The sequence below is a fragment of the Carassius auratus genome, chromosome 11 (genome assembly GCF_003368295.1).
Source record: "Carassius auratus strain Wakin chromosome 11, ASM336829v1, whole genome shotgun sequence".
Classification (NCBI taxonomy): domain Eukaryota; kingdom Metazoa; phylum Chordata; class Actinopteri; order Cypriniformes; family Cyprinidae; genus Carassius; species Carassius auratus.
In genome coordinates, this window is record NC_039253.1 from 3,786,004 (window position 1) to 3,807,360 (window position 21,357).

The 21,357-nt window shown below is 35.2% G+C and overlaps 1 protein-coding gene across 1 annotated transcript; it reads right to left on the bottom strand.

The window, feature by feature from the left end:
- Positions 1-796: 796 nt before the first annotated feature.
- On the bottom strand, positions 797-13,920 carry tkta (transketolase a). Its single transcript, XM_026275001.1, has 14 exons — positions 13,613-13,920; positions 12,232-12,349; positions 11,190-11,303; positions 10,855-10,952; positions 8,710-8,901; positions 7,752-7,870; positions 7,471-7,667; positions 7,218-7,382; positions 5,843-5,999; positions 5,207-5,337; positions 4,183-4,266; positions 3,913-4,006; positions 3,023-3,145; positions 797-1,458 (listed from the first exon to the last, which is right to left on the bottom strand). The coding sequence occupies exons 1-14, from the start codon at positions 13,717-13,719 to the stop codon at positions 1,271-1,273; spliced, it is 1,887 nt and encodes a 628-aa protein (XP_026130786.1). The 5' UTR covers positions 13,720-13,920; the 3' UTR covers positions 797-1,270.
- Positions 13,921-21,357: the final 7,437 nt, after the last annotated feature.

The window sequence follows — 21,357 nt, forward strand, 5'->3', positions numbered from 1 at the left end:
CACCACAAAATACTACTCCATCTTTGTAAACACAGAGATCATACTACAAACAGTTTCACAGACTACAACCATTTATTACTTTACTGAACACTTTGAGTTGAAGCACCCTACACACATTCTCATTTGATTATCCGTTTCTCTTTTCTTAAGACTAAACTCTACAAACATAACATCAAATCGTTTTTTTCCGCACACGTATCTGTTCCTGTGAAATCCAGCCCCGCCCTGTAGTCACAGCTACACAGTAACAATATAAAAAGTATTAAAATATAATGTCGCGAACAGTTTCATTTTTGGGGTCTTATTAAATGACAGTTAAAAACACGAGTGTCACGTTGTACAGCATATCAATGTTTTCTGAGGTGATAGTGTAAAATACGTCTTGGCGTAGGTAAACTTTCAAAAATTGAGATTCAAATCAACATGAAATCATATTTGTCTTTGTGATATTTCAACTCTTTTCAAAACCTAAGTCCTTGTCTTTAATATTTCATGCTGAAATGCCATTGTGTCACATTATGCAAGTAAAAATGGTTACAAATGCGGTTTCATGTTGATTTGAAACTGTCAGTACAGAAAAAGAGCTAGAAATAGGCTCCTGTATGCATATTTGTATGTACACTAGCATTCAAAAGTCTGAGGATTGTTTTAATATTTTAATAAGAAATCTCTTAGTCTCACTAAGACTGCATTTATTTGATCAAAACAAAGTAAAACTGTCATATTATTACAATTGAAGAGATTAAGTTTTCTTTATAAATATATTTAAAAATGTAATTTATGCCTGTGATGTTAAGCTGAATTTTCAGCATCATTACTCCAGTCTTCAGTGTCACATGATCATTCAAAAATAATTCTAATATGCTAATTAGATGTTCAAGAAACATGAATCAATGTTGCTGATAGTTGTGCTACTTAGTATTTTTGCAGATTACATATATATATGGTACAAAAGATCAGCATTTATTTGAAACACTACAGCTTTACTGTCACTTTCAATAATTTTAATGCATCTTTGCTGAATAAAAGTATTAATAATAAAACTCTTACCTCAAACGATTGAATATTAGTGTATTTGTAAGGAGATAAATGGAATATGAATGCCACATACAGTATCTCACATTACTATTTTACTCACAGTGGGGTCATTCACAGTGAACGAGGTGGAGGGAGGGGCCACTATCTGAAGAGGAGGAGTCATGTGACAGCGTTTGTGGAGCTGGTTATTTCATTTGATTTGGGTGGAGTGGGCGGGGCAAAGCGAACAGGTTCACTTGGCATTGGCCGAGCTGCTGAGCATCTTCCTGACCACCTGTGCGATGGAGTCGCGGTCGATGCCGTGGATCTTGAGCAGGTCGGACATTTTGCCGCTGCGAGGAACGTGAGTGACAGCCAGACGCTGGAAAGTAAAGCCGGGCTCATTGACAATAGCGGAGCACACCGCCTCTCCCAGGCCACCTGTGGAATTACAGCATGTGAGCATGGTAATGTTCCGATCATTCAGGAATGCCACACAAAATGACCCTTTTTGATAGATATCATTGAAATAGGCATCCTGGGAAATCACACCTGTTTTTATTATGTCCGAAATATTCCACTAAAAACATTACACCTTGGAACTAAGAAAAACATTACACCTTGTTCCGTTTATGACAAAGCTGAATTTTAGCAGCCATTACTGCACATTTATTATTATGATCAGTGTTGAAAACATTGTGCTTCTTCATTTTTTTTGGAATCCTTGATATATTTTTAAAGAATTCTTCATTCAAAAGGACAGCATTTGTGTGAAATAGAATATTAAAAATCTTTTGTATTTTTGCGTTCATTACATTCACTTCTGATCAATTTAATGCATCCTTGAAGAATTGAAATATAAAATTTTAAAGAAAAAAAATCCTACTGATCCCCAAAAAAATGGTTATTTTAGTATTTACTTTATACTATAATCGTTTTTATTAACACTTTAAATGAGCCATTATTATTATATTTTCAGTTTTGTTTTTTAATTTTAGTTTTTAGTTTAAATTGTTGTCAAATTTAGTTTAATTTAATTGATTCTATTCCAGTTCTAGCTTCCAGTAATTTTAGTACTTTAATTTAAAAGTTAAACTTTTCAATATTTCAATAATCAAACATGTTTTAACATCTGGCAGATGTTAGAAAAACAGCTAGAATTGTTCACGTCACCTTTAAGGGTTTAAAATGTAAAAGCACTGCTAACGAAGTCGAAGGTGGTTTGCTGGTCTTATCTAGTTTAAGCTGGTGCAGTTGTTTGTGCCCAAAACTGTCAAAACAGACCATCTTAAGCTTTTTTTTTATCAGCAACGAAGCGTATTAAAATGAATCTCCTGCTTTTAAATTACCATTCACCTGTGCATGAAGGTCACTGTTTCACCTTCTGCACCATGTTCTGCTTTTAAAATTCATATATGTCAAACATCATGCTTTGACTATCCAAATCTCTTTTTATCTCTACAAGCCCCTGCTATAAACCTAGCTGCGATCACTTTTTCTCTTGGTCTATCTCGTTCCTCTTTCTCTCCCCCGGGGCAGAGGGGGATGTTTGCTTTCAGAATGATTTTGGATGTTAAACTCTCTCTCTCTCTCTCTCTCTCTCTGTCTCATCCAGCCTCACTCCTCCTCTGGCACGCAGGCAGTAATGTCACGTCCAGGGCCGCCTGTGTTATCTAGGTCACAATAAGCCCCGCGGCTGTACGTTTGCTTAAGGAGACCTGACAGCCCTCCGCTTCTCTGTCTTTTTTCCCCCTGATTGAACAGAATGAGACATGGCCAAAAACTCGACCGATTATGACAACACAATGCCTTTTGCTTCCCGAAACCAATGACAATTTGCCAACACATCATGTTTCTTCCAGCCAGCCAATTGCACTCTGCCACAGCCTCACAAACTGATACATCACTCCTCGACTGGACTTGCTGTTCATGCTACTTGGATGTGCAGCCAGGCTGAAATGTGTGCTTGAGACAAGGGATAATGTGCTCTAAGCTTGAATCCCACCTTCATAATAGTGATCCTCAACCGTGATGACACGGCCCCTGGTGGCACGCACATGCTCGATGATGGTTTTGGCATCCAGGGGTTTGATGGTGAAAGGATCGATCACTCTGATGTAAATCCTCTCTGGGGAATGACACACAAAGCACACATACCTGAGTTTATGTTAAGCTCACACATCACATCCCAAAAATTAACAGATCACAAATGTTGTATGGGAGAAAGTTTGTCTAGGGATAGTTCCCCCCAAAAATTAAATTATGTTATTAATTACTCAGCCTTATATCATTCCATACCCATAAGACCTTCATTCATCTTTGGGGCAGAAATTAAGATATTTTTGATGAAATCCAAGAGCTTTCTGACTCTGCATAGACAGCAACACAACTCCCACATTCAAGACACAGAAAGGTAGTAAGAATGTCGTTTAAACAGTCTAAGTTCAGTTAAAAAACTACAACACTAATATGTATTTAACATAAAGGTATGACTAATATAAAGCTAATATATTTAACTAAACAATCAATAAACAAAGTAAAGACATATATAACGTTACATATGATTTCTATTTTCTATAAATAAGAAATGTTTCTTGAGCAGAAAACCAGAAAGATTTCTGAAGGATCATGTGACACTGAAGACTGGAGTAATGATGCTGAAAATTCAGCTTTGCATCACAGGAATAAATTACATTTTAAAAAATATTTTAAAAAGTAACCTTTTTAAATTATAATAAATAATCATATTTCACTTTATTACTTTTTTTTGTTTGTTTTACTTTGCCTTGGTGAAGAAGAGAGAAATCTTTCAAAAACATTTTACACATTTTTTACAGAGGCCAAATATTTTGAATGAGATATATATTTTACAGTCCCTGCATTGTCTCATTATACCTTTTTTGAGTTGCTCAGCTGCAGCCAGAGCTTCATGGAGGGTCATTCCAGCTCCAATCACTGTAACCTGGTCTTCCTTACTCTGGTACACCACCTAATCAGGTCATTTATACATTAATGGTACATTAGCATACATCTTCATATAATATTAATAACTCCGCTTAACAAAGTAAATCAGTATTGATCTCTGATATTGATTTGAATCTATTTAATACCTCATCTCAGACTTAAATATATTTGTATTAAATGGTGATTAAGAGACAGCTATACCTTGGCCTGGCCAACATGGAAGTCCTCATTGCTGTTGTAAATGATTGCAGTCTCTGGACGAGCGGTCCTGATGTAACAAATCCCCTTAAGTCCAGAAAAAGTTGTTAATAGTGTTATATTGTCTTGCTTTCAGTGTGAATTTGAATTGAATTGGCCCTACCAAACAAGAAGCTGAACTGATATGTTCTGAATCGCAATTGAAAAAAAATAAAAAATTCAACACATGCAATGCATTCTTGGAAATGACGTATTTACAAGATAATGTGAACACCTGTTATTATAAGGGTTATTATCTTCTGTGTAGGCTACCTTGAAAAACCAAATGTGTAAAATCAGGTATGTTCAGGTTAGTACAAGAACTTGGTTAAATAGCTGATAAAAGACTTTAAAAGTCCAGACTTAATGTCCAAACAAATTATGGAAGTCTGTGTAGCAGGAGCATCTGTAACCTTAAAATCCTTTGTGCGTGTGTGTGTGTGTGTGTGTCTTTACAGTCTTTACACAAAGCATTGCAAGATTTCATCAGAGGCGGAGAACAGTGGGTGAAAATGGAAAGCAAATTGACCATCAATCAAGTTTAAACAACACAGAACTACTGCGAAAAAACTCAATATTCACAATAACCTCCCAAACTCTGTCAGGTTGGATGGGGGCAGATGCATATTTTTAGGTTTCTCCAGAAATATTTGATTGATAGAGGGAAACGAGACACATTTCTAATTTCAACGTTATTTGTTCTTCAGACATTTCTCTTCAAATACAATAAGTATCAGCTAAACGCAAAGTAACCTACATTTGGTTTTTGGCCACTGAAAAGGTGTAAAATTTTACAGCTTACTCATGGAGTAAACACGAGGCATTAAAAAATCTGCAATATTTGAATGGATATGAATATATCAGCATCATATATAAATATAATGCCCAATAGATGTGTTCTAATATTTTGATGACATTTTATATTGCCATAGGTTTCAAATAATTTCTACTGTTCAAGCACTGATAACAGTAGATAAATCATGCCAACCTTTGTGTTGGCTGCAAGCTCCACAGCCTTTTCAGTAGACACAGCATCACTGGGGTAGAAAATGGTGGCAGTGGGGATGGCTCTAAAAATAGCCATGTCCTCCAGCCCCATGTGGGCCGGTCCGTCCTCTCCTGAAACACACACACCAGCCACATAGTCACATACCGCTATTTAGACCGAACAGAATTTGTATATTAGATATGTGAGGCAGATGCACACGCATGCGACAGTTGAGCAGACAGGCTGGAAGTCAGGCAGGTGTACAGACAGTCCGACTGGCATGCAGTGTACCTGTGCTAACGGAGGGGATGCCGGGTCAGACAGCCTCCGAGATACACAGGGGGAGGGAGAGAGGGAGAAGGGGTTGTGCTAAGAGTCGCACCACCGCCAGACGACCAGGAGAACAAAGCACACATTAGAAAGACAGCTTCAGGAAAAGCAAGGGGTGAATCGCTCACAAATCTATTCAAAAACATCATTGTTAGAGTCACAGCTGCAACATGTGAAAGAGGAGAATGGGTGGTGCTGGAAATTGGCGTGGCTTAAAAGGAAGAAATCTGATTGGCGAGTGCACCTGTCTATTCGAAAATAGGTGGAGCTTAGTTAGCGGCTTTAAAAAAGGGAAGCACTTCTCACCGTCAGACAGGCCGCAGTGGGACCCGCAGAGGTTTATGTTGCTGTCTGAGATGGCGGCCATGCGGAGCTGGTCATATGCACGGGTAAAGAAGGTGGCCAGGCCACTGGCAAACACGATGTTTCGGTCACGTGCGGCACAGCCTGTGGCAACGCTGACCTACGAAAGATGGATATTGTTAATGGCTTTTGTTTGAATCCTGATCCCACAACATTCCTGTTAAATACATACTTTTCCCCCAAAAAATTAAAACTAAATGATACACATAAGCAAGCCAAATGACATGACTTTGGTAATATATAGGTAGATAATTCGGACATGAATAGCTCATATATCTTTGCAATATACTAGGGAAGAAACACATGGAATCTGCTCAAAAGAAACTCCGTTTTATCCTTCATATGAGAGGAATTACGAGTGTGCAGCTCACACACTCGATATCATTTCCTGTTTCCTGTCTGAAATCCTCTCCATGCAAGTCATAATCTAGCATATAACCAAGCCTCAGCAACAGTAAATCTTAACACTAAAATGTGGGACTCTTGCAAAGTTTTGAACAGATCTCAACTCTGACAATTGAATTAGTATTCAGATCTATCCATCACGATTGCTTCCCAAAACACAAAGTGACAAATGAGTGGCCTACATTCTACCTGCCACATGTACCAAGTGAACAATGACTATGTGGAGACAAAGCAGAATTTATTTTGCCGTGCAGCAGTTACACAGATCATAAAGAATGTGCTTATGAGATGAAAAGGAGGCGCCGCTGGTTTTCTGCATGGCTTCACGGCTGCATGGAAAGGTACTGCAGCAGGGCGTGGTGCACAATGGAGCATAAGTGGGTCACATCTTCGCCGCTGCATTATGGATAGAATGCCATGTATTATTCAACAAATCAGCATTTTGGTGCTTTGAGGGTCATTCTACATGGCCAATCCCAAAGCTATACTTTTTCAGACCAATCTAGGGAGCATTCAAGGACGTTTCAATCACTAAGCTTGTCTCCCAAATGAGCAGACCTTTGATTTGATTCTCAAAAATGTCAAGAATACTAAAATGTATCTATAAAAGTCCACACGAATATGAAATTTCAGTCATTCTGTGGAGAATAAAAGATGATGTTTTGAATAATGTTGGTTACCAAATGGGTTCATGTATCATTTAAATGTAATGTAAATGTTTTTATATATTTATTTTATTAGGATTTTTTTTTTAACTAAAGATAATTGCCTTAATTTAAAACATAAATATATATATATTATTATTTTATTTTATTTTTTATTTTATTTTATTTTTTTTACTAAAAGGAAGTACTTGTCATTTTTGGTTCTTTAAAATATCATCATGATGGAACTGTACTTCATAGTGTCCTACCATGTTCTGCTCTGCACTGTAGCACTCAATAAAGCGGTTGGGATGCTCATTTTTAAAGATTTCAGAGCAGGTGAAATTTTTGGTGTCGACATCCATAGCCACCACTCGCTCATTGTAACGTCCCAGTTTGGCTACAGCCATCCCGTACCCCTTGCAGGTGGCAATCTGTCGGAAAGGAACATGGTGTAAAGAGCTATAGACCATGAAATTAAACCAATATATCATCCTTCCATTCTTTGACTTGAACTCTCACCTTCTCTCCAGGTTTGTAGTTGGGAGCACTGGGCATGCGGACATTACGCAGACTCACGGGTGGAGCGTCTTCAATGGGTGAAGCAGGGTACATGCGCTTGTTACTGTTGAGGATGCGGCTCTGGAGGTCTCGCAGGACACTCTCTGCCATGTCCTTCGACAGCACCTTGCCATGCCATCCCATCTTGTCTTCTGCCACTGAGCATAACAGAGTTTTTCTGATCAGAATATATTGAGCTATATCAGTATTTATAGATTTGGAAGTAATGGGAAGAAATATACCAGGAATGCCTTTGCCCTTGATGGTTTTGGCGATGATGGCAGTGGGTTGGTGGCGTGGCTGGCTCATGGCTTTACACAGCTCTTCCACACTGTGGCCATCCACAATGATAGCATGCCATCTAAAAAACCCAAGAAATAATAAACTGACTGATGGCTTTTCACTGTGCACACAAATAAATACACACATAAACATGCAGATTCCAGAGTTATTACTGTTAACTAAAACTAAAATAAAATAATATATGGGAAAAAAACAAAAAAATAAATCTTTAAAGTATTTATTTTGTTTTTGAAATAAAGTTGAAGTACTACAGTTACTCAAATTAAAAATAAAACTGAAATAAAAACAATACATTCACGATATAAAATATTTCTTAAAATGCAAAAACTAATAAATTGACAAAATTGCAAAACGTAAAAAAATACTATAAAAGTAAGTTCAAGAGCAAATATTGAAATGAACTCAATTAATATTATATTACTGTATAAATAATCCTAAAATATTATAAAAAAGAAATTAAAATAATCCTAAAATAGACATATATTAAATAAACATGAATATTTTTTCTGCGTAAATCCCAAGAAAACATATCAAGGAATTATTTCTTAATCCCTAAATCAATCAATCAATAAATAAGCTATCTAATTTAATACAATAAATCATATAATAAGATCATTTAGATTATTTTCAACCATTAATAATAATATCAAATTGTGCAATTATTTTAATCTCATTAGGAATCTTTTTACCCATTGTTACTTTAATGCATGCAGCTGTTTTACTTTTATTTGATATGCTTATGGAATTCTGAAATATGACATGTTTTAGAAATTCCCCCATATGTCATTTACAGATATTCTTATCCCAGCCCTCCTGGAGCAATCTGAGTGACACTTCATAGGATTCTGGGGTTTGACGTTCCCAGCACACGCCTTCATCGACCTGCACCCAACCCACCCAAAGGCCTCACAGCGTCTCTGGTACTTCTCCACATGGTGCTGCAGAGGTGCTGGCTCACTCTGGCCCAGCCGGTTGATGTCCAGTATGGCCAGCAGATTGTCCAGCTGGTAGTAGGAAGCGAAGGCCATGGCCTCCCACACGGCCCCCTCAGACATCTCTCCATCCCCCAGCAGACAGTACACATGGTAACTGCGGAAATAGTGAAAAGACATTTTTGCAATTTCTAAAGACAATGGTGCTTGCTTGTGCAAATTTGAGTGTTGTTGGTGTTTGTCAAGCTGTATAACTAAGCTGTTCAGAGTGTACTGTATTTTTAGCACATAGTTATGCGGCTGCTAGGACGATATGAGTGGTTTCTGAGTGCTGGGGGACTATTTATTTTTTCTTGGTGGGTTTGTTTCTTTTAGTTTCTGGACTGCTTGATTCATGTATGTCAGTATTTTGGTCTCCGACCTCTACCAACAAGTTTTCAACTTAACCCAAAAATATCATTCTAAAATGTAGTTCACCCTCATGTCTTTCCAAGCCTGTATGAGTTTCTTTCTTATGTTGAACATAAAAGGAGATATTCTGAAGAATGTTGGTAATCAAACCAACATAAGTGATGTTTTCCATTGACATCCATTGTATTTCTTTCTCTACTCAGAAGTCAATGGGGACAAACAACTGCTTCTTCAAAATAATTGAGAAAAGAAACTTGTACAAGTTTGGAACGACATGATGGTGAGTAAATGGTGACTTTTTTGGGTGAACTGTTCCTTTAATAATTGTATTTAAAAAATTGTTAAAAAATTATAAAAAAAAAAGTTTTTACATACCGGTAATATAAAACATTTCAAAATCAAATAATTTTCTCAAAAAATAAGCTAAATATTTTCTTAGTTTTTTTTTGTTTCTTAGTTTCATTCATTTTTGTGTATCAACTACCATTTTAAAAATTATGGGGTCTGTAATTTTATTTTTAAAGTATTTTTTTATTTATTATTATTACTACCATTGTTATCATACAACAATGATGCATTAAATTAACCAAAGTGTAAATAAATATTGTTCTTTTGAGCTTTCTATTCATCAAAGAATCCTGAAAAAAAGTACAATTTCCACAAAAGTATAAAGCATCACAACTATTTTTAACATTGATAATAATAAAAGATGTTTCTTGAGCATCAAATCAGCATATTAAAATTATTTCTGAAGGATCATGTGACACTGAAGATGGGAGTAATGATGTTGAATGCTGATGTTTTGCATCAGAAGAATAAATTACATTTTATAATCCATAACGATAGAAAATAGTTATATTAACTGGTAGCAATAATTCACAACATTACTATTTTTACAATACTTTGAAAAAAATTAATGCAGATTTGGCAAGCATAAGAGTCCCAAACTTTTGAACACTAGCAAATATATTTTTATTTAGTTTATTTTATCACTACATGTGTTTTTTTTTTCAGCCTGCTAGCTGATGTGTAAAGCCTCATCACCTCCGCCCTCCTTAACACCACCTGACACTTTCCTGTCACATCAGATCCACTGTCTTTCACGAATGAGAAGAGACAGATTCAACTGATCAGAAATCACCTAAGGTTTGAGAAAAAGTGCCGTTACACAACACAGCAGGCATGATTCCTCTTTCTCTGCACAGCAGCACTCGCACAGATTACATATTTATGGGCTTTTACAATGCACTATAAACAGAGTTAGTCATGTTTTGAAAGGATCGCCCAAAAATTAGGCTTCAATTTGTGAATAATGTTTGTGCTTATGCCTAAATTGAATTCTATCCAAAAAATAAAAACCGAGTGATGGCTGCAGGGGCTTTGATTATTAGAGCAGAAGAATCGCAAATGCACAGCTTGACATGAAAACTCCACACCCTTCAAATCCACAGCACGGACGTACAATCATGAGATTATAGTGAGCACTCATGTAAATGCAAAACTGAAGAAAAAGAAAAGAAAACACACTTCACATTTATAATTGAACTTTATATATACATTTTTAGATACATATTCACATTATAAGCATATGAGAAATAGAGTCTTTTTTTAAATAGAAAGAAGCACAAACAATACAGCTGTTTGAGTTACTGTTGACCCTTCTGTCGTGAATATATGGGTTTTTGGGTGGCGTTCTCACCTGGATTTGTCAAAGTATTTAGCTGTATAGGCCATTCCACAGGCTACGCCCAGCCCCTGTCCCAGAGAGCCTGTGGCCACATCCACAAACTGCTGCTTCTGTCAAACACACACACACACACTCACGTGGATGTTACATAAAATAACGGCTGTCATTGGTTAACGGCTCATGCATTTGCAGCCAGTTTAACCCGAACAATTATTTCTGACCCAATAAACTGCGAGATTTCTCACGGTGCTGCTAAATATGTTCTGATCTGAGAGCAGGTCCCTTTCATATCGCTGTGACTGAATGTGTTGAAGAAGAGACGCTGATTTTGGAGCAGTGTTACTCACAGGTGTGGGGTGTCCCTCCAGCGTGGAGTCGAGCTGACACATGCTCATGAGCTCAGACTCTTTCAGGAAGCCGATCTCGACCCACACAGAGTAGAGGACAGGGGCCGCGTGACCCTGGGAACACCAAACACAGACTCTATGGGTCAACCACAATGCCACCGTTACGCAACTATCCAAAAATTACTTAACAGCTTTTTAACACTTTAACATTTAATGAGCACTGATTTATTATATAATATTATTTTTTAGGGTATTATTACTATTAATTTTAACATATACTTACATATTTTGCATAACCCTGCATATTTATTAATTTCTATTTAATATAACTTTTCTATTATTTATTTTTCTATTACCACCATTATGTAATTAAAGTTTAGTTTGACAACTAACAAACATATTTCACATAGCCCTCTATTATATTATATTTTACTTATTTTATATTATTAAAATTATGCAACTATATAGCCCTGTATTTTATTATATATATATATATATATATATATATATATATATATATATATATATATATATATATATATATATATATATATATATAATAAATTATAATAAATCATTTTTTATTTAATATTATATTTTATATATGTCTTTTTCATAGAACTCAAGGTACATTTGGTTTCATATTTATTAGTTTAATTTTGTGTATTAATGATTAATAAGATAAGATAAGAATGACCCTCATAATTTGACCATCATCTCAATAAATAAAAAAAATATATGTATATATTTGTATACCTTAAGGAGGATTAGGATATTAAGCTTTTGGATATGACACCATGTTAATGGGATTTTTTTTTTTTTATCATATTTTTTCAGCATTTACATTACCTTGGTATTATTCATATTCAACATTGGTGTATAGATTCAGTATCATTGTATATTTCAAAGTATAAAAGTCACTGTACCATGGTACTGGCACCAAATAATGCCATTCTCCTGACTTAGCGCCGTCTTGATTTACACTTGAAATATTAAAGCTGACACTTGAATAATCCCAGTTAGCGGAGTCTGGTAACCTCACCTTGGACAGGATGAAGCGGTCATTGTTGGGGTTCTTGGGGTCATCCGGCCTGTACTTCATAGAATGGAAGAAAAGCACAGACATGATCTCTGCCACACTGCAACATGATGTTGGATGCCTGCCAAATAAATAAAAAAATGAAGTGTGAAGAGTCTGATGGATAGGTGAAGAGAAGGTAGTTTCATATTTAACCCTTTATTTTAACTACAGTTTATAATGCAACTTTAACTGAAAGAATTATCACACATATAAAAGACATATAATTGAGTTTGTCAGGACAGAGTAAGACAATTAGTGACTGTCTATTCAAAGGTGTTGTTTAATCCAGGATGCCCCACCAGCACCTCACTTGTGGCATAATCTAAGCTTTGAGCAAACATACCACCCACTAACATCCACCTGTTTCCAGATTAGATCACAGACAGGACTAAAAACCACATGCTGTGAGACCGGCTCACTATCAGTCTGTCACCCAACAGATCAGTGCGTTCACATGCAATTTAACGTTATGCTCAATCATCTTCAGATATCAGATGTGAATAGCTTTGCCATTTAGATTCATGCGACAGTTTACATAACAGCTCATTAGAAAACACACATTGTTCAGAGGAAAGAACATGCAGTTATGTGTATTAAACAATGATTATAAAACAACAATCATCTTTATGCACACACTTCATAAACTTAATTAGTTCCCATTATCCCCCTATTTTTATATTAGTATTAAACTTTCAAATCTAGATACACAGACACATTTTTATATGTTATTTATATATATATATATATATATATATATATTTTTTTTTTTCTGTTTCAAAACACACATTAGTTTTTTTATATATATATATATAATTACAAATATATTTTTTTCATATTTTCTTCTCTTCTGAAGAATGAAAAAGCAGATGTCAATGTTATAACTAAAAGTACAGATAAACTAAATTGCAATATTTTTAAATAAAATTATGAGATAATTTTATGAGATATGAGATAAGATTCACAGTGCATGAAAAAAAAAGTCTGAGAAAAAATATTTAATTATATACTAAATTAATTAAGAAAAAGAAAATCCTAAATAAAAATCACTTTTGTTCTTTACCTAGCTGCATCACTTCACCATCTGCAAAGGTTTTGAGGACAAAGATTATTGCAAGGCGTGCATGCAAGAGAGGGTTTGCTCGCACGACACTGGCATGAGCATTAGTGCATATCTATCTATCTATCTATCTATCTATCTATCTATCTATCTATCTATCTATCTATCTATCTATCTATCTATCTATCTATCTATCTATCTATCTATCTATCTATCTATCTATCTATCTATCTATCTATCTCACACCAAGCAGCAGGTATTTGTAGAAAGTGGACCACCTCTTACCCGTTGCCCACCGCAGTGGTGGCTTTGATAGAGTTGATTCGGAGGCGGTTGGCAATGTTCCTCAGCGCCTGCACGGTCTGCTGGTCTGGTTTGTGGTAGTCCTCCATAGGTTCAGCCTAATAGCACCACAGAATGAGAGGAGAGAATGAGGTTGAGGAGAGCACTGGTTGCGTGATTGCGAGAGACAGAAGAGGAGAAGGAGAGGAGAGGGAGGCTGTTTTATGCAGGCACACATACACAGGGTTTATAGTGTGCACTGTGCAGCACAGGTCGAGAGACAGTGTGCATTGGCTGTGGCAGAGGAAGTGGGTGTGTGCCAAGGAGAGAGAGAGACTGAGACAGACAGAGACAGAGAGTAAAGTGGAGGAATCGCTCATTATGACCTTTGGCTGCTGGATCTAAACTCATTAGCAGATTAAAGATGCGCCTCAGTCCGCCCTTTGAGACGCTAGAGGACGTGTGTGGGTTTACTTGAGAGATAAAACTGTGCCCAGAAGATAGTCAAATCTGACAAAACCTCCCTTTGGGGCACATTCCTCTACTGGAAAAATTTTCAAATATTATGGCAATATTTTTTATGTATTTATTTATTTATTTTATTTTTAAAATATTTTTTTTATTTAAATACAAAAAGCTTTCTTTTAGGGGACGGAGTAGTAATTTTATTTAGTAAATATAATTAATTTTCTGCAAAAACAATATAAGATGGTACATCCTCTTATAGGACTAAAGGAAATACATGCAGATTGGTTTTATGTCATATTTTTATTTTACTTCTATAAAATGTGTTCATGTGGTTTATTGAAAGATTTTATTATTATTTTTCATTCTGCATTGTGAAACTTGCAGAAACTTGAAAAGTCTTTATAATCCAATTTATGTCAATGTTTCTATTTCATTTTATTTATACACACACACACACACACACACACACACTGTAAAAAAATAAAAAAATTATTCAGACTTCTCCAAATCAACTTTTTCTTTTGACTGATCACAACTAAATTTTTCAGTTGGCCAAACTGAATGAGTGTGAATTTAATTTTATCCTTTTATTTTCAATTTAAACATTTAGATGTAACCGGTCACTAGATATTTTTGAGTTGGAAGGGTTTTTATTTTTTACAGTGTGCAGTGTTGCTATATATATATTAAACCTAAAACCAAAATGCCTTCTTGTCTTAGGACAACTTCGATTAACTTTTTTGATCCACTTCAAATGTTAACCACTTGTATGTTCAGTTTAATGAAATACAGTTGAACAAAGAAATGTGAGCACAGTTAAATTTGGTTTTCTAATGGTTAAATTAATGTATCTGTTTAAGGTCCTGGAAGCTAAAAGCAGGCAAAATATATGCTATTATTAGTATAGTTAATTAAAACTAAAATTGAAACTAACCCTAAAACCACTAAAAACTTTTTCATTACTTAAATTAAAATACTCATTATGATATAAAATAAATGTCTTATTTCAGCTAGCTTTCGTTTGTAACAGCTGCCAAAAATGCCTCATTTGAATTTTGTTTTAGTTGATGTAAAAATAAAAACGACACAAAAAAAAGAAAAGAATATAAAATAAGAAAAAAAAAAACTGATTCATGTTTTAAAAAGAAATAATCTTAATGTTGAAGAATTTTGTTGCCATCTTGTGGAATTTTTTTACACTGCAAAAAAAAAAAAAAAAAAAAAAAAAAGACTAAGGGTTGGGAAGAGAGACGAAAATCTACCACTCTTTGTGTTTGATGCAGCATGATTAATGGCCGTCAAATGGCCATTGCGTCTCTGCCCAGGGATTGGAGACGGTTTCATCTGCATCAATTACATGGTACAATTCGTAATAATCCACTAACTCACCTGTAGACAAGGAGGACAAAATGTTCATTTCATTTGGGGATTTTTTTTTTTTAGAGAGAGAGAGAGAGAGAGTGAGAGATAGAGAGAAAAGAGATTTTCTAGCTCAGTCCAGCACCAGCTTTAAAAATAAATTCACAAAAATAACTCAAATGATTACAATAAATAACCAATAAATAAAGAGCACAGGAATCTGAATAAATAAAAAAAATACATAAAATAGGCCTATATGACATAAATAATAAATAGTATTACAACATATTGGACTTATGCACAGAAGATAGGTAATGTAAATTATATCTTAAAGGGGTCATATGATGCAATTTCAAGTTTTCCTTTCTTTTAGGAGTGTTACAAGCTGTTCGTGAATAGATAAGATCCCTAAAGTTGCAAAGATTAAAGTATCAAACCCAAAGAGATATTCTTTATAAAAGTTTAGACTTGTCCGAACCCCTCCTAAAATGGCATGTTTAAACACGCCCCCACATGTCTACATCACTGTGTGGGGAGATTTGCATAACGCTGCCCAAATGTTCACGCAAAGAAAGAAGTTGTAACTTTGATTATTGCTGTTGCCGCCGCTCCCATGTTGTGGAGGCACTTTTTCATTGTGAAAGCTAAAATACTTTGTTTAGTCTTCCAAAAGAGGACACGACTATAAATCAGTGGTCAGTGGACTTGGGAAACATGAATCAGGTTTATGTAATAAATGTAAAAAAACCAAAGACAGTAGAGCATACCGTGCGCCTACATTTGAAATAACGAACTTGAGCGCGCAAAAGACACGATTTGTGAACGGCCCCATGTATGTGCACCGCGCTCGTTCTTGTTGTGTGTGTGTGTGTGTGTGTGTGTGACTGACAGACATCTCACAGACAAATGTCTTAATATGATCGCATCGCACATTAGAAATGTTTGGTGAGCTAAAATGTACACGATAACATTATTAAGCAAAAATACATAGTACATAAATTTTTTTCCCCTTCAGTATCGAAAGCTGAACTGATAGCGTCAAATCTTACTGATACTACGTCTTTCATAATTTAGCCCCAGGGCCATTTTAATACCGGGTTCGGTACACATCCCTACTTCTGAATCACTACTGTAAGTATGTTTAGTTATTAGTTTAAGTATTTGCTATTGACTGTTCAAATGCAGAGTTTTGCATGTTGTGTATGTGTGTGTGCGTGTGTATGTGTGTGATAGAGAGAGAGAGAGAGAGAGAGACAGGGTCACACAGTGGAGTCAGCTGTCTTGACCGTCCGTGACTTGTGTACTGTAAACACATACAAGCTTCATCACTGTGTCTGTCATGTGACTCTGTTCCCCTTTTGGGGTTGAACTGATGGTAAAACTAAGGATATTATTTGCTTGCAGTATTTGGCCAATCGCAATGCACTGGGTCAGTTGGCCAATCAGAGCAGACAGCGCTTGCCGTAAGGAGGGAAGTGTTTGAAAGAGGCGGGACTTAGAGGATCTACTATAAGTATTTGAAAAATAATGTGTTTTTTTTTTTTTGAACATTAAAGCATGTCCTCATATTCTTTTACACCAAATACACAAAATAATGATATTTTAAAAAAGCATCATATGACCCCTTTTAAGGTGACATTTTTCAAATTTGACTTTTTCCATGTTTACTTGGCAATACTGCTGAGGAACTGCTTTAAAGGCACAAAACTACATAAAGCTGTTTTAAGCAATGATGCATCGATTTAATTAAACATCACATGCATGGTGCTTTAATATACATAACTATTTTGGTACGGAATGATTATTATATTCCAGTACCACGAATACACCCCATTGTTTATCAAATAACACAGTGCATAGTGCAACAACCTTAGCAAAAGGTAATTTTTGATACTGAATGTCTATATTGTGAATTATCCGTCCAGTCTAGTGTCCATCAGTTAGAAAACACTGTTCCTACCTGCCAACATTTTATATTTTATCCTGCTTAAGCACAAACTCCTGCTATTTCTAAACATCACCACGAGAGGACGCCACTGCACCAGAGAGAGAAAAGCGGGACCATCGACGTCTACATATGGAACCGCTTTCTTAAAAACAACTGCGATTCTTTTGGAATAAACACTGTGATCACATAATTGAGCTTTTTCATTTTCTGTTCGATTGAAACTTGCAATAAAATGAATTAGATAAAGAATATTGAGTTGACATACCAAGCAGTGTGACAAGCTCTTATTGTTTAAAACCAATTCTCACATTCTTTTATAATTATCATTCATTTGGTTTTTATGTATAGTATGTGTATTTAAAAAAAATAATAATAATAAGGACTTTTTTAAAGGTTAAAAAGTCATTTTTTAAATGTGTTTTATACACTTTATAAATATACATTAATTTATATATTTATACACGTTTTAACTTAAATGATCTATGTTTGAATCTTAAAAAAAGTTATTTGTCATACTCTTATTATTTCAGAGTCAAATTTTAGAAGCTAAAAGCCCAGATAGGTTTTTGAGGAACTTTCCCTCAAAATTGCCGGTGCATGAAATGTTTGTAGTAATACAATTAAAGTCATAGTAATACAATAATAAACTATATAAGTGAAGTGAATCTGAAATGAGCTGTGTCGATATCCTGTCTGCTGCATGAATCAACACAGCTGGCAGTGTTTGCACAATGCCCACATGACTCGCTGCCCTCTGCTATGTCATGCTTAGGTTGTCCAGTTATGTCACATGTTGGATTCTGCCGTCCCATGCCACGTGTTGGATTTTGAATGCTGTGATGTCATTTTACTGCATCCCTTCACTCACAATGAGACAAGGACTAGAATGTCTTGAGGGAAGGTGTGGAAGAATGAAATCCAGACTTGGCATCCATAAATACTGTTATTATCACTATATCATCTCAGAACCTTCTCTGAATTTATTTATTTATGAAGGAATGTGGATTGGAGTTTTCAAGTTACAAATGATGGAAAAAAATATATGAATTAATATCTAGAGGGAATGTATCAAAGTATTTGAGTATTACCTATAATTTAATAATATCAGAACCATCTCAGAATTATTTATTTATTTATTTTAATTTATTTAATTTTACAATTTGCTTTATTTTTTTAAATGCTTTGTCTTCTTATTCTCCTTTTATTATTGTTATCATTAATTTTTTCAATTTAATAAACAATTTTATTTCAGGCAATAATAGCAACATATGGGGACTGGAGTTTTTAAGTTTAATAAAGGATGAAAAAATAATAAATTTCTTCAGGGAAGGTGTTGAAAAATAAAATCCAGCATTAGCATCCTTAAATACAGTAATTATCTAGATGATTTAATCTCAGACCCACCCAACAATTATTATTTCATAGTTTTTTTTTCTTTTATTTATTTATTTTTATTATTTGTTATCATATTTAATAACTATAATGAATACTGACTTGAGTTTCAGAAGTTTCAAAACAGATGAAAAAAAAAATATGTCATGATTATTAGTATTATTATTTGATATTATTATTATTATTATTACTATTTTTTTTTATTTTTTTTTTATTTTTTTTTGCAAGGCCTACTTCTTTTGATGTAGGCTATATGTTATTCTCATAAAAACATAAATGATTGTATAATATATGGTACTTTATTTTCCAAAATGCCATTCTATGAAAAAAAAAAAAAACTAAACTAAACAAAAAACTAAATAACAACAACAAAAACAACTATAGAATTTTCTATTATTATTCTATTATTATTATTATTATTATTATTATTATTATTATTATTATTATTATTATTAATTAAGGTTTTTAAATCCTTAAAAAATAATCTTGGATATATACGATGACAAAACAAATGCAAAACAGTGTCTTTTTCCAGTCTACAAAATTCCCAGGTGTGTGAAATGCACAGCTTAAATCTTGGAGTGTGTAATATGAATTCTCAGAAAGCTGTTCTGATGTCATAAGGCCAGTCTCCGCCCACTCCGCTGTCCTTTTCTCCCTCTTTCATTCTCTCTCGCTCTATCTCTGAGTAAGCAGTATCTCCTCTGGGCTTTCGATCCCAGTCAGAAACACTTGTCATCAAACTGCTCCAAAATGTGTGACCCAATCCTAGCCTGAGAACCCATGCCCATGTGACACACGTCAGCCAATCAGGGATGCCCATGGTCCCTTACCTCCTGAAGGGAATGTACATTATGGGTGCATGGCTGTTTCTATTTTTACTTTCTTTGGCAGCAAATGGTGCAGACTTACAACAACAGTTAAAATCACAACATAACAGTGCCACACAATGTGATCCGGGAGACCTAGGTGTTGGCTGCACTGAATCAACGTGAGCGAAGTCCTAGAGATATACTAAAAAACAACACTCTGGTGACACAGATGCTCCAACACATACAAAAGTGGCTCAGCACTTTATAGAGTGCAAACAGACCGAAAGCAAATAAGCAGACTCATACTCATATTTAATATATTACCCATGTTTTTGAGAAGTATTGTGAGCTTTATAACACAAGCAGCCAATGCTACTGAGACTAACTTGATTGTAATGCCAGATGCTCCTTGAGGGACGATTCTGTTCCTTGGTGCTCACTCGATTACCCATAAAACCCTGTGTGGTTGCTACACGACATAGCACTTAGCCCCAGCACCCAAGGGGGAGGGGTGGTCAGCTGTCAATCATCTACAGCTGTCAATCACTCAGACTGCAGGCAACTAGGTGGAAGGATTGCGTGCAACAACCCGATGGGACAGAAACATTTAGGAGTGTTATTCTGCGCAAAATGTCATTAACAGGAAAGTACAGAGAAATGAGAGGAAGCGATTAAACTAATGGGAAATAAAAGGCACGTAAATCTCATAAAGAAGCAAAACAGATGCATGAAAAAGAGAAAAAAAGAATGTTTTTGTAAGGATTCTAGGAATGAAGCTGACAACATACATCAACTGAACCTAAGGGCTCTTCACTTCTGTTCTCACTTCAACACACACACACACACACACACACACACACACTATACAGGGTGACAAAATCAAATGAGAAATAAAAGGTTTTAAGGGCAACATCTGTGCAAAACCATGTAAATAGTCATGTCAACCTCATCAAATTATGCATTAGTGAACCAGCAGACAAAAATATAAGAAAACATCCATTTATGTTTTCAACATTGAGAAATGTTTCTTGAGCATCAAATCAGCATATAAGACTGATTTCTGAAGGATCACGTGACACTGAAGACTGAAGTAATGATGCTGAAAATCCAGAGTTTGCATGCCTTGATGAACATAAGAGACTTCTTTCAAAAACATTAAAAATCCCCAAACTATTGAATGGTATTGTAAGTTTAATCACACCTCTCCTCCAAAAACCACACAATTGAAGGTACAATTGTAACATCGCTGACTCTCACAAAACAAGTGTTAATTGCTTGAAGAGAAACACAGCATGCTGCTGGTCGTGACAGTGGTAATGAACACCATGAGACAAGCGTGGCTCTTACTGCTGCCAACAACAGATACTGTACCTCTGATGCTATAGAGCTACACTCTTCCAGTCAGCAAAGCATGCAGGGATGAAATGCAGGTAGAAAGAGAAGTAGAGAGAGAGTGAGAGGAAGAGACAAAGGGACAGATGTTGGATATCCTTTGACACAAACTTTGTAAGAAATAATAACAAAGAAACAGCTAAAATAGAGTGAAAGTGACACTTTGAATTAAATGTGGAATTTAGAAAGACTGAAATAAGTATAAAAAAAGATTTCAGTAATCTTTGTTTTATTTACAGCTTCAAAAAATCCTCAGTGTAGTTGAAGTTGAGGGTCTGAGGAAACAATCTATACCCAAAACTTATTTGAAAAGTACACACATAAACAATTAAGAATTTATTAACATAAATACAATCTGTTAGTTTCTATAAAAATCA

Bases quoted from the DNA above. Each gene is read 5' to 3' on its own strand.
- tkta (XM_026275001.1), bottom strand. From the start codon at position 13,719: ATGGAGGACTACCACAAACCAGACCAGCAGACCGTGCAGGCGCTGAGG. The intron at 8,902-10,854 runs GTGAGAACGCCA...CTATTTCCGCAG, and splicing joins AAATACTTTGACAAATCCAG to TTACCATGTGTACTGTCTGC. The intron at 7,383-7,470 runs GTGAGAGTTCAA...CCTTTCCGACAG, and splicing joins ACTACAAACCTGGAGAGAAG to ATTGCCACCTGCAAGGGGTA.